This window comes from Anabrus simplex, chromosome 8 (genome assembly GCF_040414725.1).
Source record: "Anabrus simplex isolate iqAnaSimp1 chromosome 8, ASM4041472v1, whole genome shotgun sequence".
Lineage (NCBI taxonomy): Eukaryota > Metazoa > Arthropoda > Insecta > Orthoptera > Tettigoniidae > Anabrus > Anabrus simplex.
Genome location: NC_090272.1, coordinates 92,418,970 through 92,445,740, shown reverse-complemented (window position 1 = coordinate 92,445,740; position 26,771 = coordinate 92,418,970). Strand labels below are relative to the sequence as shown.

Sequence of the window (26,771 nt, the reverse complement as noted above, 5' to 3'; positions counted from 1 at the left end):
ACGAATAATTTGAAAACATTAAGCAATTTCATCAGATTGTAAATGTATTGACATTGTATTTTAAATATTAGAATAAGGTTTTAAAGGTTGAAACTTAATTATTTTCTATAAGACGACGTAATATACAAAAGTTTTAATATTTAAGAGGTTTTTCAAAGCTCATTAAGGAGAAGTTTGTCAAAGGCAAACCATAAGTGTAAGTTCTAAAACAATGTTATCATTTAACCTTGTAAGAATATTTATGGCTGAAGATGTTCAAAATACAAATGAAACATGTCCTATGTTTGAATATTTAAGCAATAAAATAAGGATGAGATCCTAATTTTATAATTGCTTTTAATGTATTGAATATGTTGATACAAAAGTTTTGTTTCTCCTTTAAATGCAAGATCATATTAGGAACTTTCACTGGCCTAGCGGAAGTTGCTGTTATCCGACAGGGCTGTTCAATGACAGTCTCTTTTCAACCTTGAATAATACAACATAGATCAAAACCACGTTCATGCCTAACTTAGGACTCGGAAAACAGTAGAGATCGAACACGCACACCTCAAAATTTTTGAAACTAAGTTCATAGTTTACTATAATCCGTAGACCGATGAAAAAAGATTAAGTCTTTGATCAGAAAGGCAATCTTCCCCATCAGTATTTAGAGAAGTAAAACTGCTGTAAATTAAAATAGTCATACCTCATTTCCCAGTTCACAATACTGGAGCAGGATGGAAGTCCATATGTACGGCTCCTCATTAACGAATGTAACACTCCACGTTCCACCCTCTACACAGGCTGACTCATCTCCATTGAATCTGAGTGAGGCCAGGATTATATAGGAAAGTATAAAGGAGGAGAAATGAGGGGAGGAAGGTCCAGCACTTTCTGGAAGAATTATAGATGTTGCGAGAGCATGCGCCAGTAGGCACAACAGTACAGCGTGACGTCATCAGGAGTATCAGCTGACTAATAAGCAGTTAGTTGACAAGACACAGCGAACGTGAATAGCAGATATAATGGAGATTGTGTATGTGCGGGGTATTTCCATTCCCAGTAGATATCGGCGATGAGGCAACTCTCTTACAGTCTCTGAAAGAAATGCGGCATATTTCTAATTGCAAGTAACTAATACGTATATTTCTAATTGCCGTAAATGTTGATGATGTGAGTCCATTACATAACATAAGCGATTAAGTGCATGCTATTTTTTCTGTTACCAATCTTTATACACATTTGGAGATTATACTGAATGCGATCAGTCATCTTTGGTATCACTTTCTCGCTGTGTGCACTGGCGAGTTCTCTCGTCGACATTTGAAGGTAATGTCGGAGTCGGTTAGTAATCCTCATAGACTGCTGTTCTGTAAAGGAAAATTCAAAATATAAGGGGATAATTTGAAGTTACCACAAAGATGCACACTTGGATGCTGTCAGTTGTGTACACTATTTTATTTACAAACATATGTTATACACACATCAATAAACCACCATTTTGAACAGCTGCCTACTATGAAGATTAAGAAGAATAAGACTGCCACCTTGACAAACATTTGACTGCTACAGTAACATGTTGACAGAATCGCAACACGAGTTGACAGAAACAACTCAGCTCTATCCTCAATACTGCCTCTTTATATTCGTTGCCTGGCCAGACTTCTAGAAGAATATGACATAACATGTTTTCTTGCAAATTCGAGGTTTTCTTGTAAATTCGAGAGAGGCTCCAATAGCCTACTTACAATGTAAGGAACTTTCTACATAATTCTAGTCGCACATAGCATTGTTCTGGACTTATTATAGTGTGTTGCACAATGTTGCATTCGATTTTACATCATAAATACATGTAATAATAAATTATATACTATTAATTACATGTTACATTAAATAAACTCATATTTATATATATACAGCAGACGTTTCATGACATAACCTCCAAATAATACGATCGTGATTACACCAAATAAGGTTTGTATACGAAGGGCACTAGGAAAGTTTTGCGATACGCAAAAATGGATAGCTGGACACCCCTGTTATGGTGAGGGGTGAAAACCGTCTGAATCAGACCCTCCATATCCCTGCACCAGCTATTCATTCACTTCTACACGACCATCTTCATGTTAGAAAGGTTTGTTCCCTTTGGGTGCCCTATTCACTTTCAGAGGAACAAAGGGCACATCGAGTGAAATGGTGCTGAAAGATGCTAAAACAGTTTGAAAATGGCACTTTGCTTAACGTCAAGAGCATCGTTACAGGTGATGAAAATTGGCTTTATTATTACAATGTCCCAACAAAAACCTAGAACAAGGTGTGGCTGTTTAAAGATGAGGGTACTCCTGTGACTGTGCTAAAGTCAAGGTCACTGAAGAAAAGGATGATTGCAGTATTCTTCACTAAACAGGGCATTCTGATTTGGGTTATGCAAGAAATACAAAGGACAGTTACTGCGAAGTGGTACAGTGAGGCTTGTCTGCCTCAGGTCATCCAGGCTCTCAAGCAGCTCCGTGTAAGGTCACGGCTCAACACTTGGCTCTTGCATCACGACAATGCTCCAGCACATCGTGCTAATGTAACAATGAATTTTCTTACCAGATCACCCTCCATACAGTCCTGATCTTGCCCCATGTGACTTTGCACTCTTCCCAGAAGTGAAGCTGAAAGGGCGGCGTTTTGCATCTGACGAGGAGCTTCTGGCAGCATGGGATCAAGAGTGTGAAAATGTAACCGAAGAAAAGTGGCAGAGTTGGTTCAGTGACTGGTTTCGACATATAGAGAAGTGTATCGAGTGTGGTGGAAATTATTTTTAAAAAGACAAAAGCGTTCACTCACATTGCCAAACTTTCCTAGTGCCCTTTGTACAACTATCTAAATAATACTACTAAATGGATGTAAACACCGTATCCATACATCGCAAGTAGTAGTAATAATAATAATAATAATAATAAATATTTGCATTATTATTTACCCATGGGTTAAAGAATATTGTTTCCAAGTTATATTAGTTTATTACACTGCATCAAATGTTTTCATAATAAAATGTGTAAATAGTATGGCCGATAGCAGCTGTTAACTCATCAGAAATAAAGGCTGAAGTCAAAGACCGCTTAATTTTAATGCTGTATACTGTAATTACAGTAAGTGAGAATGTGATACCGTGAAATATGGCAGAGGACATTAATGATTTCGGAAGTTGGTTTATACTTTGGGTCCTGTAGCTATCAGCTTACATTTGGGAGATAATGGGTTCGAAATCCACTGTCGGCAACCCTGAAGATGATTTTCTGTGGTTTTCCATTTTCACACCAGGCAAATGCTGGGGCCATACCTTAATTAATGCCACGGCCGCTTCCTTCCCATTCCTAGGTCTTTCCTGTCCCATCTTCGCCATAAGACCTATCTGTGTCGGTGCGACGTAAAGCAGATAGCAATTGATAAATCATCCAGATCTCTAAATCGGATGGAAATTTTTTTTCACAAGACTCGCAAGAGTGCCTGAAAATGTCTGCAATTGATCTTGAATTAAACTAGATTTCCACATGGACAATTTTGTAAAATGGGCTAACTCGCCTTTTAACATCTTACGCTGCCAACCCTCCAACATTTGCTTGAAAGCAGTAATGCTGTGTACAAATGAGTAATAAATATTTTAACTATATTTTAACTATATTTTAACTACGTAATTCACCAGGATCCAGTTGCAAGAAATTTCTTCACAAATGGTTCTAGTACCAGAGATAATGTAGGATGCTCTTTCGTTTCCAATATCAGCACAAAGATCTCGCTTCCTAGTGTCTGTTGAATGTATACTGTGGAGCTTTTCGTCATCTTAGAAGCTCTGCTGTTTGCACTGGGTGATGAAAGAAACCACTTTCCCATGTTTACAGACTAGTTAAGTTTTCTGTAGTCTCCTGACTTCTGTTTACCGCAAAGCCCACTGGTACGGCAGATTCATGACCTAGCTGGGTTGTGTGATGCTGGCACCAGAATCATTTTCGCGTTTCTCCCAAGTCACGTTGGGATTGTGAGGAAAATGAACTTGCGGATGAAGCTGCAAAGGAAGCGGTACTTTACCTCCTAAACCTGTGAATGTACTTGCTAGGGATATTTGTTCGCAGCTATATCAAATCAACTTGGTGTTCTGGGATTCAGAGTTGCTAGATATCCATACTCCCAACAAGCTGAGAACAGTCGAGAAGACCACTACCGTGTGGCAGCCCTCTTTCCATCCTTCATGGAGAGGGGCTGTAGTTTTGTGTAGACTGATGATAGGTCATGAAAGATCTATGCACTCTTACCTGCTAAAGGAGGAGGAATCCCCCCCGCACAGTGTGTTCTTGTGGCACCGATTTCATAGTGGCCCACATCCTCAGAGTGTGCCGATCTCTCTGGCCTTAGACGGAACCTCAGCATGCAGGTGACACTCAAACTCACACTGGCCAATGACAGGAATACTGCTGATCCAGTCATTTGCTTTAGGTGTGAGAGTGGATTAATTAAAGGTATGGACATTTCAAGTATTGTGTAACTCGGGGAGCTTAGTTCCCTTTTGATGCATTTGTGACCTTTTTGGCTTAATACGATAATGTTTGTTTTATTTTAAAATTGCTCTTTTGAACAAATTGTTTTGTTTTAATTGAAATTTCTTTTCCACTTGTTCAGAGAGGATGATTACATAGTTGTATTTCCTCTTAAAACAAAAACCACCACCACGTCCTTCGAGAAGCACCGGCAGGTTTTCCACCCACAGTTCTGTACCTGATGTATCTGTAGCAGCACTCTTTCCTGCTAGCTTCTTATACATTAACATGTGCCGCTCCTTGAAGTGTGATATTAATCCGTCGGAAGCTGAAAAATGTGTAATGTTCATTCTTTCCACTACCTTTATAGAGTTTTTACTTATAAGATGCCGACCACAGGAATGCCTGATGTTCGGACGTGTTGATACCAGGCAGAGTACAAACTCAACTCAGTGTATGTAGATTCTTTCCAAGTCTTCCATTATTAGGAGCGCATAGCTGTGAGCTTGCATCCGGGAGATTGTGGGTTCAAACCCCACTGCCGGCAGCCCTGAAAATGGTTTTCCGTGGTTTCCCATTTTCACACCAGGCAAATGCTGGGGCTGTACCTTAATTAAGGCCACGGCCACTTCCTTCCCATTCCTGGGCCTTTCCTCTCCCATCGTCGCAATAAGACCTATCTGTGTCGGTGCAACGTAAAAAAGTAGCAAAAAAAAGCCTTCCATTATGAGTAAGAAACGCGAAATACATGACCAAATAGATCATGGTGCTAATCCTAGTTGTTTGGCAATGTCGATCTTCTTTTTGGAAGGATTCTTCTCAACCTCTTTGATAATTTTAATACTCTTCCAAGATTCTGACTTACTATAAAGGTTGAGTCATTTTTAACTCCTCAAAAATCCACAAAATGAGACTATTCAATTACACGGCAAATGTACACACTAAGTGAAATGCTGTATTGTAAGAATGTAGGCTACTTACCCGACCTCCCTTGCCTTGAATACTGCAGCTCGAAACTCGGGTAAAAGTAATGTAGCAGCTTTAACGATGTCATAGCGGTTAGTGATTCAGAACGCTGCAGCTTGGACGATGTCACAGCGCACCTCGATATTAAATCGGATAGCCCAGGAGCAAGACGGAACATGTGAGTATGCATATCAATATGACAATCAATTGGGGTTTAGAGTTCTTTAGGACCTAAATTAATGATTGATAGACCCAGAGAAAATGTTTCATTGAAGAACGATAAATAGTTTTTTAACCCAGATTGTATTAGACATTTTCTTGGGACTGAAAATTATGAAAGATACTGTACATAGGGGTAAACAATAGTTCCAGGAACAATTTATCAAGGTCGCACTGTAATTTTTAAAATTTTTATATTTCTGACAGTCTTCAATGTTGGTTTTACTTTAAAAGTTGTGGTCTTCCATCAATAAACATGTGACCAGTGGTTACAAACTTTTCAATAGCCTAAACTTAAAATCATCTTCTGCACTTTGTCCTGCAAGTTCTGCTGCAATTGTATCCACAGTGACTCATCTGATAATTATATAATAATAATAATAATGGACTAAACAAGCAATGCCTTAAATAAATGCCAGGAGCATGCACAAGGATAAATATAATGACAGGTCAGTGCAAAAGTAGGAGTAACAGAAGGAAGACACCAGGGAAAATATGAAAACACAGAAGTGTAAGAACAAACTCCCTGCTAACATGCACTAGTAGTATCTTCACACTCTCCCCTTTGTCAACTCCTCCTCTTCTACATCCTTTTCTTCTGAGGCTGCAGCATGCAAACGAGGTTTGTTCAGTAGGAGAAAAGAATGGAAAGAGATAACTGGATACTGTAAATTCATTAAATTCTGTAGATTTTTGCCTATTTAAAGGTACTGAATGTAAACATGGCACATTGTACTCCTTTAATTACATACATATTAAAATTGTACTTCATGTTCTTCCATTTTACAGAGGGTTATAAAAATTAGACTTACTATGAACAGTTCCCTCTAAGGAGAATAATAACGAATCTTAAGTTAAACTGCCTAATACAGGATGTTTCACAATTAGCTCTGTTCAGTTCTGTTCGCAAGCCCTCAATTATTTTATGAAATGTCATAAACACACAGCTTATCAAAATTAGTGTGTTTACTTTAATACATGGCGTGAGGTATTAAAACAATAATAATCATGAATAAACATTTTCTCTTCATTGCCAAGTTTTTGAATTTTTACAATGTCAAAATGTATGTTTTTGACAAATATCTTTGTTCATTCCATATTGCAGTACTAATGGTTCACAACACCAACCAAAAATCAGAGCTTTAACTTTGGTATTTCCTGAGAAAAGTGTACCAAAATCCATAGAAAATTATATTCATTGAGTTTGTTTAAACCCTTCTGTATGAAATTATACAGTGTTGCTTTAGATTTATCATTATGATTTAACTCGGAAAGAATTTCCAATTGCACGATGTCATTTTCATACTCTGGCATATGGAAGCACGTGAAATATAATTCACGAGTTAAAATGTGACATCAGCACATTCCAGTATTCTTAGGCACGATTATGAGTAGAGACTGCGTAGGAGACTATTGGACTCTAATCTTGAGGATAGAACTAAGAAATGTCTAGATTTAGTATATGTGTATTTCAGGTTAGATATTCAGGAAGATGAGCATGCGATGACAGCTGTGAATGGGCGACCATGAAGATGTGCTGCTGAATATGAATCATTTTAAGTTTTTATACTGTATATTTTGTGTGTGTGTATATTGTATTTGAAATACTGTATACTAATGCCATAGGGTCTCAGTTGTAGGAGGTAGTTTTCCCTGGGGGTCGCCTCCACCTCCGGAATTCATCCAAAACTTGATGCAAGCTGTAGCTGGTCACATGATTGGTAGAGGAGTAGGAGTTGCCCAGAACAGCGGCACTCAGAGTCAACCAGCAGGTGGCGCAGGTGCCGCTGCAGCTGGTGCAGCAACAGGTGTAGGAACAGGCACCGGACAGAATAGTCAGGCACGTGGTAATACAGCCACCCATCCTACTACTGCTACCCAGACTCGTTCAACATCACGACCTCATGTCCACTTGGCTCCAGCTATGCAAGGTATTAGCTTTGTTACTAATATTTCATACTATACTTTATGCATTTTATTTTTAGTCTCCTTTTCTTGAGCTATACGTAGGGATTACCACTACAACTGGTAGCAGACCTATCTTTGGGTTAGTCCTAACATTAATGATGGGCTAAAGTGTGGAATATTACTTGTTAAATCTTTCATGAAGATTGTTTCACCTTTGTAAGAATACGTAAGTTATTGTCACTTCAGAAACTTTCCATGGTTAGTTCATTAGGAAAGATGATGTCTTTGGAAACCATACCTACAGCTTAACTTGTCTATTTGGGCAGCAGTACCGTATTTACTCGTGTATTAGACCCCCCTGGCTTTTCGAGACAAAGAAAATGAAAAAAAGTATCTTGCATACAAGGCCCACGCAGCGTAATTAGTCGGAAAACTATATTCTGCTTCAAAGCGGGCACAAGCCTTACTGCAGCTCCAATTACATCAGACAGATTTATGAATAGCTTTGTCTGTACGACTTGCACATTGAAAACATGCGTCAAAGTCTTGCAGTACATGTGTTTCGTAGTTAAGAAATGTCCGCCTTTGTAGCATAGGCCTACTGCAGCTCGGATTACATCGCACAAATAGATGAATGTTTTATGTCCGACCCGCGCATTGCAAGCACACATCAGTCATGCTATGTGTCTTGTGTTTTGTAGTTAAGAAAGTCCGCCAGCCAGCATAATGGTTAGCACAATTAGCTGCCGTCCTCGCTGGCCTGAATTCAATTCCTGGTACCGTACTGCCAGAGATTTAAGAATGGCAGAAAGGTTGATATGCAGTAAAAATGGTACATGCAGCTCTCCTCCATAGGGGGATTGCCTAAAATGAGCTGCACTACCTCGGGGTGAGGAAACGAGTTCACTTTAGTTAAGAAATATTCACGGTTGTTGCTATTAGTGTAGCAGGCGAGCTCATTAACAAAATGTATTTAATATCTCTTAATTCATGCCAATGTAGGTAATTTTTGGAAAGAAGTGTTTTAAAAACAATCCAATCATAAAGATTGTTTTACTCTCCAGCGTACCTAACAAATAATAATAATAATAATAATGTATGTTTAGTCCTCTGCCCGAAGGCTGGTTGGATCCTCAACAGCTCCGCCATCAGCTGTCATAGATGGCCTAGGCATCACTGAAGAGGCCTACTAGGGAAATAAGGAGTAATAATAGTAATATTGATTTTATATCTCCACTAACTACTTTTACAATTTTCAGAGTCGCCAAACAAAACATACTACATTATGCATTAATGTAAAAGAGTGGAGACAACGAACGTACGAAATTAAATATTACGATAACCCCATCTTAAGATATCCATAAATGCAGCAGGCTTTCCTGTTATCTATTTTCATTCTTTCCATCGTGGAACTTCTGGCATTATCCGGGCACTTGATAGCATACCCAACCTAAATAATACGATTTCTCTTAACTCAATTACAGCTGTTTAGGTAAATCCTGATGTTATAAATGTAGAGAACAAGCATGAAATACACTTAAAAATAAAGGTCTGGCTTTCAACAGCCGCTGTTATCCAAAGAATGCTTCCAGTCATTAAGTATTACATTCGGAAGTACACTTCATAACACATGCTAGTTATCAGCTGATGGGTTTGCACGCTTTCTACAACACGGCTTTATTCGGATGGGGTGATTCCTACTACACACACACCAACTGAGAATAACAGAGACCATCTCTGGAAACCATTTGCGAATAGATTCTCATTGCTTGGGCTCTATAGTCAGGAACAAAATTTTTTATTTTTAAGAAAAGGCAGGATCTGGAATGTTCCAGTAAAGGTAACGTCATTTGTAATGACATGCCAGTAGCAGGGAAGTTGGCGGCACAAGGTGATAATTCCAATTAATGTGGTGATCAGATTTACTGTCTGGTAGGCCTACTGCTCAACTGACAGAGACAGATGACTGGCCATTGAGTTCTTTTGTATTAATACTGCATAATACAATAATACGATATCCTTATCCCTTTTCTCTACAGGGTTGAGTATGAAGTGAGACGAATATTCGTAGCGAGTTTTTACAACCGGATGCCCTACCTGACCTCAACCTCATCAGAGAAGTTAATGAGATTAAATGAATGACATGATATGAGTAACTAAAACTAACTATATTTACTTTGTATGTAGGCCTAAGAGTCGTGTTCAACATTTATTGTCTTTCTCATATAGTAATACTGCCTTCGAACAAAAATAGTCAGTAAAACTCGTAATACATTCATAAGTTTGTTAAAGAATAGTGTAGATTGTTTACATGTTCAATTTATAGCTCTTCATAGCCTAGAAGTCGTGAGTTCACTGCACAAAATTTGAGGTTATCACATATTGGAACTCCCCCCCCTGTCGTTTACTTTCTTGGCTTTAAAAATGGGGGAGAGGGTCTAATACGTAAGTAAATACAGTATTTGCCAAATAGGTCTATTGCCACAACATACTCAACTGCTGGAAATACCTTACACTGGTTAACATCTTCGGGATACTACTTTTTAATCATTAAGGAGATGCATCACACTCATCAGAGTTCTTATGTCGGCAATCATTTTGAAGGCAACTAAAACTCACATGCACATTGTTCTTGTAGCTTTATTAGAACATGTACCAAATTGATCTCTTTTGAAAAGGCATAAAGATACTGTAGAAATAGAAAACTAATTATTAAAGTTAACACAAGAAGAAACTGTTCAGACTGTTCCTTGTTTGGAAAATATATCTGAAAGTAAAGCTCTTTCAAAAGTGTAATTTTGCAATTATCAGTTTGCTATTTAATTTTTTAAATAGAACCTCATTTTAACTCATTGGTGACTACTTACGGAACTGTTTCATGCGCTGGCATTTTGGTCCAAAGCCAACATTTGTAACTGTTCCGTACTAGCTTATAACACTAGTGGTTCAAGTTATTTGCAAAGGATGGGTCTTGCGGCACATACAGATTACTCCTTAAACTTCTGTGACAGCCAAAACCTTCAGCTTGCACCGTATGAAGTACATGGAAATATATAAAAAGACAAAATGCTTGTGCTTGTTAGTAAACAACCATGGCTGGTATGATGAAGATATCATGAAGTGGCTAGAAAGTGGTCGCTCGATTCACTATTGAAGGCTGGAAAAGGGTTACTGAACATTTAGGCCTTGATCTGCGATTAATACAGCTTTCTAAAAATGCCAGTTTTTGACTGACTCTCAATAAACAGATTTACTTCATAATTCTTGAAAAGAAAAACAGATTTCTGTTCCTGCTGGTGACAGGTTCCAATGGGTTAATACTTTATCACTCTGTAGTAACCCTTTCTGAAAAATAACTTAGTGTACTAATATTTCAGAGAGCAGAGATATATTGCATATCCATTTTTATTTTATTTTTACCCTGTTTCCATTCATTAATTGCTTTCTGTTTTTGTCGTCTGGTTTTATTTGTCTCTAGGTCTGGGAGCTAGCAACTTTGACCCCTTTCTACCCTGCAATTCTCACCATATCCGTTCCAGAAGTAGACATGCTGTTCATCCTTTCCAGCAGCATTTTTTGGCTAACCTGGAACCACCAGTCCAGACTCAGACTGCTGCTACCACTTCTGCTTCTGCTTCAAATAATGCAGACGAAGGAGATGAAGCACGGGCAACTGCTTCAGCTTCACAGCAGTCTGAACGAGACTCTCCGGTTCAATCTCAGACACAATCTGACCCACAGACTCCTCCGCAGCCGCGGCCATTTGTTGTAGTCCATGCTCAGCCATCCTTGACAACAAGGTCACAGGACTTGCCTAGTCAGCCTCAAGCAACTCAACAACAACAACAACAACAACCTCCCCAGCCCCAGCCACCTCAACAGCCACAGCAACCACCTAACGAACATGCTGCACAAAATCTGTATGACCTAATCTCAAATATGTTCAGTAGTTTGCCAGCTGGTGCGGGTACAAGTATTAACTTCGGACCTCTGTATCAAACTGTGCCACTCACTCCACCAGCTCAATCACGAACTCAATCTTCATCAGCAAATACTGCTAGGAGTTCTAGCACTTCTTCAGGAGCTACTGGAGGACCACCACCAGGCATGGCTTTCTACATGAACATGCTGAATGGACAAGGGCCTGCTGGGGTAAGTACTTTTACTAGTCAATAATTTATATTAGGAAACTTCAGCTTTCTACGATTAAAAAAGTTATATCCTGTGAACACATTCTGTATTGATAAATTGCATAATGAAAGTGTAAAACTTTAGATAAATTTGTAAATTATGGGTGGAGTTTCATCCTGAATACTAAATTAGTACACCTTTTTGCTGCTAAAATTCTGGCTTAATTGATCCATTTGGAATTAAAGTTGTTGCCTGTAAATGTTTTGCAACTACAGACCTGCAAAGTCAGCAGTGCAGCCATCAAGTGTTAGGAATACAGTAGAACGTCGATAATTCGAAATCGGTTAATTCAAAATCCCGCCTAATTCGAAGCAGCTCTCATTCCCGGTAACATGAGATACAGTTTTGCATGTTATTTAAATTGTTTAATTCGAAATGCGGATAATTCGTAATTCGAAGTACAATGTCAGCCCCATTACCGAAATTCAGACTTTTAATTCGAAAATGCCTTTACATTTTAAAACGGTAGTATTTTACAGAGTAATTTCAACTCGAAATTTATCTGCTCCGCGTCATAATAGAACGCGCGCTCCGGAACGTGGAAGGGTAGCTTTCCGCACTTACACTCACTTCGGTGGGTCTACAGTGCGCTTCATGATTGCTAAGTAGAATGAAATCGGAGTTCTTTTGTATTCAACCTTTTAAGGAACGCCGTAATATCACGCAACAGGCAGTGTGCGGAAAAACAGAATCCGCGAACACTGGCGATGCCGACAGTTGACGAAAAAACGTAGCTCATATAATAAATTCGTAGGCACCTAACAGTATTGTCATTGCCGGTGAAACTGCATTGCTTTATTTTAATGCAAGCCCAAACGGTCTAATGGTTTTAAATGGGTCATAGTAGTGCGTTGCAATGCACATGGGATGGAAGCGAGAAACTTTATCCCCTCGTCATAGGAAAGTTCGATAAACCACAATGTTTTATGGGCATCGGGCACTTTCCATGCCAGTACAAAGCATCTAAAAATGCAAACAGTACAGAAATCAAAAAAAATAATGCATTTGCACAGGGGGACCGGCATAATTTATCCTCGTCTTTGAATTGTGTAATTTTTTCTTCCGTTGCGTGAGGTTATGTTTGTCAGTGAGATATCCGAGTGAATTACTTGAATACTGTAAATACACCTTCTGGGATACATTTTGGAAATAGTTCTTTTTTCATGGCATTTGAAAGGTATAAACTGTGAATCAAGGTTAACTGCATTCAGTAACGGGCAATAGAATATTTTGTAACGCGGCAAGGGTTGGTACTTCTGAATTGCGAATTGGCGGTTAATTCGAAATCGCGTAATTCGAAGTCCGATTTTTTAGTCCCTACGACTTCGAATTAACAAGGTTTTACTGTATGTAGTGAGTTCATGAAGTCCATTATGTGTAGGACAGTACACAATTTACTTCTTTTTTATTACTGTATTTACTTGCAAATAAAGCCCTGTCACATATTGGCCCTTATAAATGAAAACACTGACTCTTTTTTACTGCAATACAAGCAGCTGCTTTCCTTGGTGCCTACTGAAAGGCTGAGTCAGACAACAAAAAGGAATTTAACCCTTTGGGGTCCAATGGCAGACTCGGTCCAAATCAGGTAGTAATATTACGAACATCAACCTCATTGTTTTGTAGCAACCATTCAAACAAAAGGATAGACCCTACAAAATAAAATCACCATAATAACTTAAATAAATAAGAAATTGTGTATTACCACACTAATTGTTACAGACAGAGTGAGCATGTAAATAAGTCACCAGTCAGGTCACAGCCTTCTAGCTCCTCAAGAAAGCTACTGGGGCTGAAAAGGTATCTTGCATGGTAATGCTCGCAGCTACAGCACATGGTAGTAAACATCCCTCCCTATGCTATCTTTAAAGAGAAAACCTTGTCGAAAGGAAACTTTTTGCAGCACTTTACTTCGTTCATTCCATCATAAATCATTTTCATTTCCCCATGTCCAGCTCCTGAAGAATTAGGTGTTTTGGGATTCGAAGCTAGCCGTGGATGGCTTTCACGATTTTATGTTTGTCACAGCTATCGTTTTTGAAAAAAAACTACCATAGCGCAGTATCTTCCAACAGATTATGAAGTTAAATTCTGAATTTTCACAAACATGTGATCAATTTACACAAGAAAAACTCTTATATACTTTCACAAATAGGCAACGCGGACCAGACACCAATTTTCTTCGAAATGCCGTTTGAATGTACTGTAAACAAAGAAGGTGCATCCAATGTCATGGTTAGAACTGACGGGAATGAGAAGCAAAGATGTACAGTTATGCTTTGTGTAACCACAGGTGGAAGAAAACTGCCCCATACGTCATATTTAAACGAAAAACAATTCCAAAAATTAACGTGAAAGGCGTTGTCGTAAAAGCGCAACCCAAAGGGTGGATGGGTAATAGCCTAATAGCAGACTGGGTGAAGCAGGTTTGGCAACGGCGCCCTGGAGCATTACTAAATCTGGATAGTTTTCGCCGGCACACTACTCAAGAAGTTCCACAATGTTTTGACAAGGAGTGGAACAGACTTGTTAATACTTCCATAAGGTCTTACATCCGTTCTCCATCCAAGTGTGCATTAACCAGCCTTTTAATGCAGCAGTGGAACAACTGTGCAACACCCATTAAGATGACAAAATGAACACGAGACGCAAAATACTTACCATGGGGGCAGCAGCATGAAATTTTCCGACGTGGAGGACCCTGAACATAAAGGATAAGAGGACAGGATCTTAAGATTGCTACTTGAGGGGTTCCAGGTCAATATCACTAAATATATCGTAGATACGACATCATAATTGGCGTAAAATCTTCAATTATTATGTTTAATATATTTTAATTATAGTTTATTTAATGCTAAATTAACTTTTATTAAGTGTTAAACATGACTAGTACATGGTTTCTCTGTAAATATGTATAACCTCAAATACGTATTGTTTAACCTCAAAATCCATATAGTCGAAAGCGGTAGAAAATTCCGTAGTGTTCGTGTGTTAGACTTATTGTACTATAATTTCGTATATATGAAGGGTTCTGGAAACTTACTGTAAGGTTTTATTATCCAGATACATGTAGAGACATTACGAATGTTGTAGATATTTCCATGTACGTTTGGAAATAAGAAAGGAAAGTTTGAGTACCCATTCGACTAGCTGGTCGATCGATGTTTCGAGTGTGTTCCATTAGAGTGTTGTAAAAACTCTTCCAGAAGTCGATCATTCTAGATGGTTGATCGAGTAGTATAAATATCAAGCTGTCAATCAGTGAAGTCAGTTCTTAGTTCCTAGTTCTTAGATCTTGGTTCTTGTGACTCAGGCAAGTGATGAACTGGGAGTGACTGTTGGGCTCTGAGGTGGAGTCTGAGTATTGGACTCGAGTGAGTGAGGCGGTGAATTCAAGAGAGTGCATGTTATAGTGCGCGAGTCAGTGTTGTTGATATCTGTATTGGTCAGAATCGACTTCAGGGTACTCCGCTATTGAGTGTTGTATATAGTGTCATTTGCAACTGTGTATAATTGTGTGTTGTGACGTACAGTGTAAATAAAGTAATTTTTATAAGGAAGTGAATGTGTTCTCGTGTGATATTATTTATGTAGAATAAAATCGCAACGTAGAACAATAACTAATAAATGAAAGCGAAATTCAGTAAATCAGACTTTATTTAAAAATTAGGAAAAAGAAAAAAATTGATGAATGATACTTGAATAATATTTATAACTCTCTGCTTATATTGAAAAATAAGCAAAATCAAAAAAAAAATTAATGTTAAAATTAATTCTTTGAATTAAGCTTTAAATACCTATTTTCAAAATAATTAAAATTGAGTGCACTCTCAAATAACAATGTAAAATAATTCTTACGGTGTAATAAAATAAGCAAGTCGAACGGATACCAAAAAAAAAATACTTCTTGTTAAATTAATTCATTCACATAACAGACAAATATCTATTTTTTAAAATAATTAAAATTGTGAAAACACACTCAGATAACAAACTAAAGTAACCCTTACAATACCGGGAAATAAGCAAATTCTTCAGCTCGCATCAGAATCAATAAATGACAAATGTTAAAACGGATCTGTAAATTAAGAGTTAATCACACCACTGGCCAGTTTTTAAGTAAGTAGACTACAATTAATCTGACTAAATTGAAATTTGTTTCCAGTCCCTCGACATAAACATTTCAATCATCCCAGAAACACGGTAACACACTCAGTTTTAAAAGCAACGATAGCAAACCAAATTTTCCACACAAGACAAGAGAACTGCAGGAAACCAAATAAAAATATTTCCCAAATTAGTTACAAATTACGAAGGGAAACAATATTAATGTTCCACAGTTAACTGAACAATCGTACACACAATGAAGCCTACAGCTTCCCAAGCCAGGCTAACATAATTCATAAAACAGGCAAGGCCCACACCAATATAACGTACAGGGAGATAAGATAAATGACACGTAATAATGAAATTTAAAAAAAAAGGAAAACTGGGACATTGTGTGAGGAGTGTAAACGTAAGTATCTTTAAGGAATGGAAGAAACAAATTTCAGTTCCCTACAACCACGATATTACAATAATAATGTATAGTATTTTGAATTTGTCATGTCGTCCAACAAAATATTAATAAAGGATTAAAATGCAGATTATTAAATTTAAATTTTACGAGGCCCTGGAATAATGTAATGTGTGAATAAGACAGGAAATAAACCATCCCAATAAGGAGTTAAAGAATGATCCCATCACGAAAATTATATTAGCACGCAGCATCATCCAATACATTGATATCAGTGCAATAGATACCACAAATATGAACCAGGAAAAATAGAAAGAAATCCACCAACCAAAATTAATAATAATAATCTCAATAACATTAAGAAACGGAAAAGGTAACACAACGATAATCTCAATTAAATAAAACGAATGGAATACTTTGCCTCTCATCCACGCATATACCGAGTGCCAGAATTACTCCATTATCAATTATAATTGGAATATAGAATTTTACAAAAATCTTGTTACATTTTAATAGCTTGAGGATTCAAATTAAATCATAAAAATGTCAGATGCTGAAGAAATGCCAGTTTTGAATTGATGAATAAACGATGGCAGACAGGTCCATAAAAGGTAGGCATAATTTCAAATTACAGTTGCGAAGTTTGTCTTGAAACAATTCTCACAGCGTTGCCGAAATTTCCCACAATATTGTCAAATGATAGCATGTTACTCACATTCTTCTCCAAATAATCCGGCAGTAGAACAGTTTCGAAACAATTAAAAGGATACTTCTACTTACATCCTTGGGTGTCCAATTTATATTATCCGATAGTTTACATTGTTAGGTCATTTTGCAATGAAGCACACTCACTCAGATATTCCGTTCACTCTTATACAAAAGAACGGTAAATAGAAAAATATTAAAACACTAATCACACTGCAACTAAGGCCAAAGCCTTAATTTACCAACTCTCAATCGCATCTTCCACAGAACAGCTTTTATATAGCGTCCATGATGGCGCTTGGCTACCAACTGACTACTTGCAGCGGGCACGAAGCACACTGCACAGATCGAGCGAGTAGTGCGCATGCGCGCTCAAATCAACTTGCTTATTGAGCGAATGAGAAAAATCGAAGCTACTGACGTAACAATAGCAGATCACATATTTAAATAAGCATAGTTCAGTCACATAAATTAACGGTAATTCAAATAATGGGCGATAATGGTATATAAATTCCCCATACACAAATACATATGTCCAATAAATGAGGGTACCTCTAGTTCATGTCACAGATTCTCCCCTCTGAAAGCCAAAACATGGGGAGGCGAAAGGTCGAGACGGTAATACAAGATTATATGGTACAATTTCAATGTCCAAATCAAATCTTCATACGTTGATTACAGAAGGTGACAGTCCAACATTTTAAGTACAGTAAACATGGAATGGTTTTGCTTGGTTGAAGGATAGCAGATCTTCACCATATACCAGTAGATAAACATGTTAAGTGTGACCAGAAGAGATACAATGGGTCCAGCGTCACATCACACACCACACAAGTTGACAGTACATAACATAGTTCAATCATACCAGCACAGAGCATAGTAAGCAACCATAGGTATTTCACACACTAGTTCTCCGTTCAGCAGATGCATGGGTGTAACGCCGCGTGAATAAATCTGAAATACCGCACACACAAGCAGAAAACGAGGGACAAAGTGCACATTTACAGACCACAATGAACCAAAATGGCTCAACCACACATGTTAGGTATCACATAATTTTTCCAATAAGGTTTCCAAGACACTTTGTAATGTTTCAGTAAATTTCGAGGAATTATGCAAGTTCCACGTGCCTAAAAGGAGCGGAGATAACTGCTCCAATTTTGAACTCGGCTTAAACACAGAAGTAACATAGTTAACTTAATTATGTCAGACCACATTGTTGGTATTATCATTTGAAGAATCACCAAAATAATGAAGTTATTTTACATTCTTTGGTTGGCTAGTAAGCCAATATACACTAATTTTCTTGAAGTACCAATTTATGTGCTATGGTATTAATAATCCAACCTTTGAGTAAAATTTCCTATTAAGGAAAGGGGAAAATGACTTAACTGAAATGTTCCAAGAATTCAATATCCTAGTATCGAGACTAAACACAAGAGTCAGAGAAATAATTTTGAATATTTAAGATGCTCATGGAATCCAGTGGTAAGTTAGAGTAGTTTTTATCCCAGCAAATTAACTAAAATTTAGCAGACTCAAACAGAATATCAAACAACAAACAGGTTGAAGACCATTATAGTTTTCACACTCATTTACATGAAATACTAGCATTCTTCCACACATTACATGATTCCTAAGGTCAGTACAGACACCAAAAGGATCCCAAGACAATGAACAGAAAAGGTAAATGAACAGGGGTACAGGGAGGTAACAATGGAAAAGCATATTACTAAGTGGACCTTGCAGTACACATAACAACAAACCAGCTACAGCAGGGTCATCCAGTCATTGCGCTCCAGGGCGCGCTCGGGGAGCACTGGGCAGTCAGACTAGCGCTCCTTCCCCTACCACCACTAAGTGTGTCAGCGAGGAGATCTGAGACAGGCGGACGATGTTCGGACCGCGCTGACTAGATACGTACGTACAGTCGTGCGGCCGACGGGTTTTGTGGGTTTATTGACATCATATTGATAGGGCTGTTTTGCCACAACAAATATACCGCATATACAAATCGAATGGTACTCTGGAATGTGCAGGAAACAAATTCAAGTGTTAAGTAAAGAATAGTGTGATTTATTCAAAACTGAAATTTGAACATGTTTGAGAGGAAAATTTAAAAAAAAAATACCAATATGAGCAGATATTGCAGACCTTGAGTGACTTTTGCTCAGTAGTTTTCACGAGCTTTTAGTTGAGGGGCAAACAATCTACTCCAAATTGGGTACAATATTATTTTCTGGACACAGCTATTCTTAAACAACTGCGCAAGTTTCTATCACTCATCGTTGTACGATATTTACTTTTGGTAATCTTAAGAACCGAAGTGAGATGCTCACAAATGTACGTTGAGCCGAACATTGACGGAACTTTACATGTACATCAATGATGTAGCTTACCAGAAAGCCTTTCAATATCTAGGCCTAAAATTAAAGATAGCCAAATTACGCAAAGACATCGATTTCCTAAAGCAATGTATATCACTTAAATTGACACCTAATTTTCTAAGAAGCAATAAAAAGAAACATCGGACTTCACCTCAAACCATCAAAACTCAAAACAAAACAAACAAAATATGGTTAAGAGACGAAATTAAATTCTTGTACAGGAAGAAATATTTTTTGAATCAGAAATTATACGACACTCACCTCGCAGCGACTAAACTACTTTCAAACGCACAATGGACACTATTCTATCAAGAAGTAGAGAACAAATTATTCTACGAACTAGCCAAAAAACAGTCAAATTTGGAGAATAAACTCAACAGGCTAAAAAACTGCCAACTACATAACCAACAAACTAGAAACTCCAATAGTAACACGTTCGTTCGTACGCAGTTTCATCCAGCTGTTGTAAATCTATCTAACACGCCCTTAAGTGAAAGTGAACACTTAACTTTATCCAAAGGACCGAAACACAACTGGCCAAACTTGAACAGCCTCAACATAGCCGCTACTATGATCACAGAATCAGAGCTAGCCATCAGCAAAATACCGGAAGACACGCAAAATGAGGTTAGAACCGATGTTAAAAGGAAACTGACTGATATCCTCCACAATTTAACCAACCCCGCAAATAACCTCAATAATAAAGAAAAAATTGCTGAACAAAAGCGCATATACGCCCTCAAGAAGAAAATTAAAGACAACGAACTCATCATAACCAAAGCTGACAAAGGCAATGCAACAGTTATCATGGATAAAAAAGTATATATTGAAAAAACAAAAAACTTTTTCACAGACAGCTCATTTTCCATAATCAAAAAAGACCCCACCCAAAAAATTCAAAAACTACTTAAACAAACTCTTAAAAACACTTCATTTTTATTTACCGAACAGGAAAAATCCAAACTCATACATATGAACCCAGGACTCCCCACTGCTAAAGCTCTTCCCAAAATTCACAAAACCGGAATTCCCATCCGGCCAATTATCAACTATAGACCAAGCCCCTTATACAGAATATCACAATTCATCCAATGTTTCTTAAGAAAAAATTATCAATTCTTATCCAAAAAGTCTATTAAAAACACATCTGAGCTAGTAGAAAAACTAAACAAGTTCAATTTGCAACCGGATCACTCCATCCACTCTTTCGATATTGTAAACATGTACCCAAGCATACAAGTATCAAAATTAATTCCGATAATTATAAACAATTTAAACAAAAACAGCCACTTAAGCAAACTAGAGATACAAGACTTTATCACAATATTAAAACTTATCATCGACAATAACTTCTTCACTTTTGACAATGTCATATATCAACAAAATGGTTTGGCAATGGGGTCACCGGCCTCAGGTATCTTAGCAGAAATATACCTGGACTTCCTCGAATACACCAAAATTGACAACGAATTCGAAAACATTCTCTTTTGGGCCAGATATGTCGACGATGTCTTTGTAATCATGAATGAGAAATCAATTAACGCACCCACCACCCTCTTAAGACTCAACAATATTGATCCTCATATCAAATTCACACTAGAATCCGAATCAAATCAAAAAATCAACTTTCTAGATTTAACCATCACTAGAAACTCAGATTCTTTCAGTTATAAAATTTTCAGAAAACCCACTCAAACAGCCTCCACCATTCGCCAAGATTCAGTGCACCCCCAGTCCCACAAACGAGCCACATACAACAGCCTAGTTCACCGAGCCTTCAGCATACCTATGTCCAATAAAGATCTAAAAAACGAACTCAACACAATCCGCGGAATCGCAAAATTCAACGGCTTCAGCAATCATTTTATAGAAAGGATAATCAATAAACACAAACATCGCCCAAAAACTACCCTCAAAAAAGAAATAACCAAACCTCTAACATTTTCCACCTTCACGTTCAACAATGATATCTACAAGTTAACCAACATCTTTAAGAAACAAGGCGTTAAAATAGCCTTCAAAACCAACAATAAGAACATGAATGTTTTATACAATACTTCACACATCAACAAGACCAGCAGTTTTTTAAAATCAGGAGTTTATAGGATCAAATGTACCACCTGTAAAAAAACCTACATCGGGCAAACCGGGAGAAACTTCATTATCAGATACCACGAGCACACTAACGCAATAAAATACAACAAGTTTTCAGCCATCGGCCAACACATGCAAGATTATAACCATAATTTCACCAATATTGAACAAGACATGGACATCCTCGTATTAGCAAACAAGGGCCCTTTACTGAACATAATGGAAAATTACTACATACACCTAGACCAATACTTTAATGCCAGTCACAATCTCAATGAAATCTCAGAGAAACCCAACATACTCTTCGATCTATTTATCACTTTCCTCAGAAACAATAATGCAGCCAACCTAAACTCAATCCTAAATTTAATCAAAGGTACTTTTCCAAGACAATTACACTTTCTCCCGCACCCTTCAGCCCCACCTTAAGCCCTCTTCCTAAGCCATATTTCATTTCAATACAAGAACTTACTGATTTCCATGATTATAATTTTTACAACACCCCATTTATACTTTATTCTTTGTTAAAAACCTCTTATTATGTATATTCCTTATATTATTAACTATTACCATAACATCTCTTTTCACTTGTTATTCTTTAAAATAATATTGTCTTAGGATTTCGCCACAAATGATCTTTGCTTCAATACGGCTGATGATGACCCCTAGATGGGTCGAAACTAGTACCGTATAATTTTGTAAATTTGTGAATATATTGTATTGAAAAGGTGGAAACATTTAAGTTATTATTATTATTACTTATGTACATATATGTTTATAAAAAAGGGGGATATTTTTCTTGCGGAAAGCCGCTATGAAATTCTTCTAAACTTCGTGACAATTGAAACGAACATTGCACTGCAGTTCAATCAACTCTAATTGAAATAGCTGTGGAACATTGTCTGCACTAAGAGGAAATGGTAGAACAAATACATCTAACACCGCTAGGAGTTCTGATAATTCTGAAAATCTCTTTTCAAACTCTTCTTGTAATTGGTGAATTACCTGCAAGTACTCATCAAAGTCGAATCCTTCTTTAACTGTTTCAAGCAATGGAAGATGCCCTGTGTTCCTCTTACGCAACTGGTTTTCCCGCAAAATTAATTTTCTTTTGAGCGCTTTAATTTTTTCCAACGAATCCCAAGTATTGTGCTCTTCGCCCTGAAGCGAAGTGTTGAACTTTTTTTTGCTATTTGATTTACGTCGCACTGACGCAGATAGGTCTTTTGGCGATGATGGGACAGGAAAGGCCTAGGAATGGGAAGGAAGCGGCCGTGGCCTTAATTAAGGTACAGCATTTGCCTGGTGTGAAAATGGGAAACAACGGAAAACCATCTTCAGGGCTGCCGACAGTGGGGTTCGAACCCACTATCTCCCGGATGCAAGCTCACAGCCGCGCGCTCCTAACCGCACGGCCAACTCGCCTGGTGTTGAAAGTATTCGGATGGACAGTAATGTCACTTAAAAATGCCAAGTCCGCCACCCACTTAGAATCACGCAAGAGAACTTTGAGCTGCCCTTTCATGTCACCAAAGGTACCTGTCGCGTTCCGCAAGCAAAAACGCGATGAAGCACCTTCGCCTTGCTCAGCCATCTTACTTCTGCATGGTACGGGATATCCGGATACTCCGCTTCGATGTCATCCAAGAACTCTCTGAATTGGCAGTGCGTGAGTCCATGGGAGCGAAGATAATTTACCATCCGCACAACTGTTCCCATTACGTCTTTAAGCTGGGCGACTTTTGCACAAATTGAGTCCTGGTGTATCCATTAATGGATTACAGCCATTAGGGTACTACTGCTCTCAGCCATTTTAATTTTACATAGCTGAGGAACCCCGAGCGTAGACCACGTAAAGCAGGAGCTCTATCCGTCGTTACACTTGTCAACCGCTTCCATTTTATTCCCATTGACTCAAAAACACCCTCCGCAGCTTGGAAAATATCGAAACCGGCAGTGGTGTCTTTGAGAGCTACCAAGTCTAGGCAATCCTCGGTGACCCAAAGATTGTCATCCCACCCTCGAATGAAAATAACGAGCTGAGCTGTGTCCGCAGTTTTGGTTGATTCGCCGAGGGCGATGGAAAATGATACAAAATTTGCTGCCTTCTCCATTAATTGCTGTTCCATATCAACGGCCATAATGTCTTTTCTGCGAGCCACAGTTTGAGGAGAAAGAGAGATTTTGTCAAATTTCTCAACTAGCCCCATAGGACAAATACAGACATGGACAAAAGTATTCATACCCCTAGCCATCCAATACAAAATGCTTTATTGCTGGACCAATACGGAGTACAAGTCAAAATTACAAACCCAAACGTATACCTTGTACAGCAGTGGTCATTACAAAGCACAAAATAAACTAGAAGTAACTAACAATACATAACAAAGCAACAAATGCGTACTCCATGACACTACTTGTCTGGACGTAAGTATTCATACCTTACGTGTAAAAATGGGGTTTGAACGAGTTAAGAGGAACCTGTGTTGTTTTGTGCCATTAGTTGTGTTGTAGATGCAGACAGAGATGGACTGATCAGCTGGTCATAGACGGTACTAGTCCAGTGGCAAGGAAAACCAAGGAAACGTCTGTTGAAGAGAGAAGACTTTTTCTACGCCTTCACCACCAAGGAAAATTATATTCTCAGATCGAAAACATCATTGGAAGAAGTAAACCAACTGTGCAAAGCATCATACAAAGGTTAAAAGGACAGGATGTTCTTATAAGCAAGAAAAGAAGTGGAAGTCCAAAGAAACTGACCGCACGAGAAGAAAGGTTCATAGTAACCACAATTAAAAAGCAACCACACACTACATCTTTGGCAATTGCATCGCAGCTGGCAGAATATTTCCATCATGCAGTGTCAAACAAAACAGTAAGTAGAGTCCTTCATCGTACTGGGTATCGATCTAGGGTCCCAAAAAAGAAACCACACATAACGAAAGTGAATTGGCGGAAGAGACTACAATTTGCAAAAGAATATGTGACAAAAGATAGTGCATTTTGGTCGACAGTGATGTTTGCAGATGAGAGTAAATTTAATATTTTCCGAAGTGATGGACACATTTTAGTGTGTAGACGCCCTAACACAGAGCTCGATGAGCAGAACCCCGTTACCACTGTGAAGCACGGCGGGGGGTAGGGTTATGGTGTGGGACTCAATCGACGCTTCAGGTGTCGGAGAGTTAGTATTTATAGACAGATTTAAATATTTGAACATCCTGAAAGAAATCATTCGCAAAAGCCCCAAAGAGCTTGGGATTGCTAATGAGTTTTACTTCCAACACAACAATGACCCCAAATATATGTCGGAAATTGTTCGCTTGTGGGTACTCTACAACACACCGCACACATTAAAAACGCCTCCCCAATCTCTGGATACCAAGCCCATCGAACATGTACGGAGTGAATTTGAGTCCAGACTAAGAAAACACCACATAACAAGTAAAACACACTTGAAACAGTTACTACAACAAGAATGGGGGAACATTTCATCTGAACTAACACGCAAACTGGAGTTCTTAATGCCTGTGTATGCTTAGTCCTCAGCCCGAAGGCTGTTTGGATCCTCAACAGCTCCGCCATCAGCTGTCATAAATGGCCTAGGCATCACTGAAGAGGTGTACTAGGGAAATGAGGAGTGAGGTAGTTTCCTGTTGCTTTCCTCACTGAGCCAGAAGTTGCTATTACATATCAGTCTGCCAAGCCCACTGAAATGTATGCACCAACTGACCCTATGAGCAACATTTTCTCACCATTCATAGCAGGGACTGGCTGCATAAGGAATGGAATTACTAGCATCACTCATACCTCAGTCACTTTCATCTTGTCAAAGCCAAGGATAAAGCTGAGACAGATCAATGAAAGTAACAATATTGCTCTAGCCCATACCAGAAGACATAGTGCACTGTTCTTAATGCCTAGCAGGTTAAAATAAATAATACACAGGAAAGGCAAACAAACGCACTACTGATTGAGTTGGTAATATCTGTTTCTTCATTGAGTTGTGAACTCTCCTGGAATACGGTATGAATACTTATGTCCAGACAAGTAGTGTCATGGAGTACGAATTTTTTGCTTTGTTATGCACTGTTACTTACTTCCAGTTTTTTTTTGTGCTTTTTAATGTACACTGCTGTACAAGGTATACGTTTGGGTTTGTAATTTTGACCTGTACTCCGTATTGGTCCAGAAATAAAGCATTTTGTTTTGGACGGGTTGGGGTATGAATACTTTTGTCCGCATCTGTACTTGCCGCTGTGTCCATTAGGTACTCCTTGATTAAATTCCCTTCCTCGAAGGATTTCCCAGCTTTGACAATTCACATCGAACATTTGTAGCTTGCTCGTAAAATGGGTCAACCAACCTCACTCTCCTCTATCTCCTGTCAGAATAAAATACGGCAAGTCACAATATTTTAGTGGTCTTCAGATAATTAAATCATTTCTTCATTCCTGTTTATAAACCATTTAAAAATTGAAACGATAATACTTGCAGAATAGTGCTGCTTGAAATTTTCTTTCAATTCTTCCAACTTCGATTGGTGACTGGCGTCTGTCAAATCACCGTAATCATCCCTGTGGCCGGCACTGTAGTGCCGTTCCAAATTGAGTTTTTTAAACATATTAAATCTCAGTGGCACACTAAACGTTTGGCATGCTTATGCTGTACAAAAAATGAAATTTCCTGTGATGTTCAGTCATGACAACTGGGAAATTGATTTAGTTACACTCTTTCAACAAAGCGAATAGGACTAGACTAACGACTGATGGATCGGCTGCTCCCTTCGGTGCAGCGGGTAGACCACGAACTCAGCCAGCCAAGCTCCTCCCACCACTTCCGAAACCACCTTCCCCCAAAGAGCTCGGCACTGGCTTAGAGCGCGGCCGGAGCGCTGTTTGGATGACCCTGATCTACAGGAACCAGATAACCCGGAACATGAAAGTTAGGAAAACAGGTCACCAAGATACAGAAATATTACAGTAAACCCAACCATCCGCAACCATAACGCAGAAACCACATGGAAAATCGACCAAGAATAAGAAGAAGAAGCAATGGCAATAACTGCATAATAATAGATGGAGGGGTGTACACAAAGTGTGTCCGCAAGAGATCACCATGCAACATTACCGAGGTCAACAACCACACGACAACCAACGATTACAATCAGGACGATAGGGGACAACTGACAAGAAATGAAGATATTACCAAATCAACCAGAACCAGCTCAACGCAGCATAATAAGGGCCAAAATTCAAAAAAATTCCATCTCCATATAAATCA

General features: G+C 38.4%; 1 protein-coding gene across 2 annotated transcripts in view; it reads left to right on the top strand.

Moving 5' to 3' along the window:
• The window catches only part of LOC136878835 (large proline-rich protein BAG6), a 281,352-nt gene that overhangs the window by 144,749 nt on the left and 109,832 nt on the right, over positions 1-26,771 (top strand). For both annotated transcript variants that reach the window (XM_067152362.2, XM_067152361.2), the window contains exons 12-13: positions 7,325-7,621; positions 11,077-11,750. In XM_067152362.2, the coding sequence (XP_067008463.2) occupies positions 7,325-7,621; positions 11,077-11,750 (971 nt within the window). The remainder of the gene's footprint in view (positions 1-7,324; positions 7,622-11,076; positions 11,751-26,771) is intronic.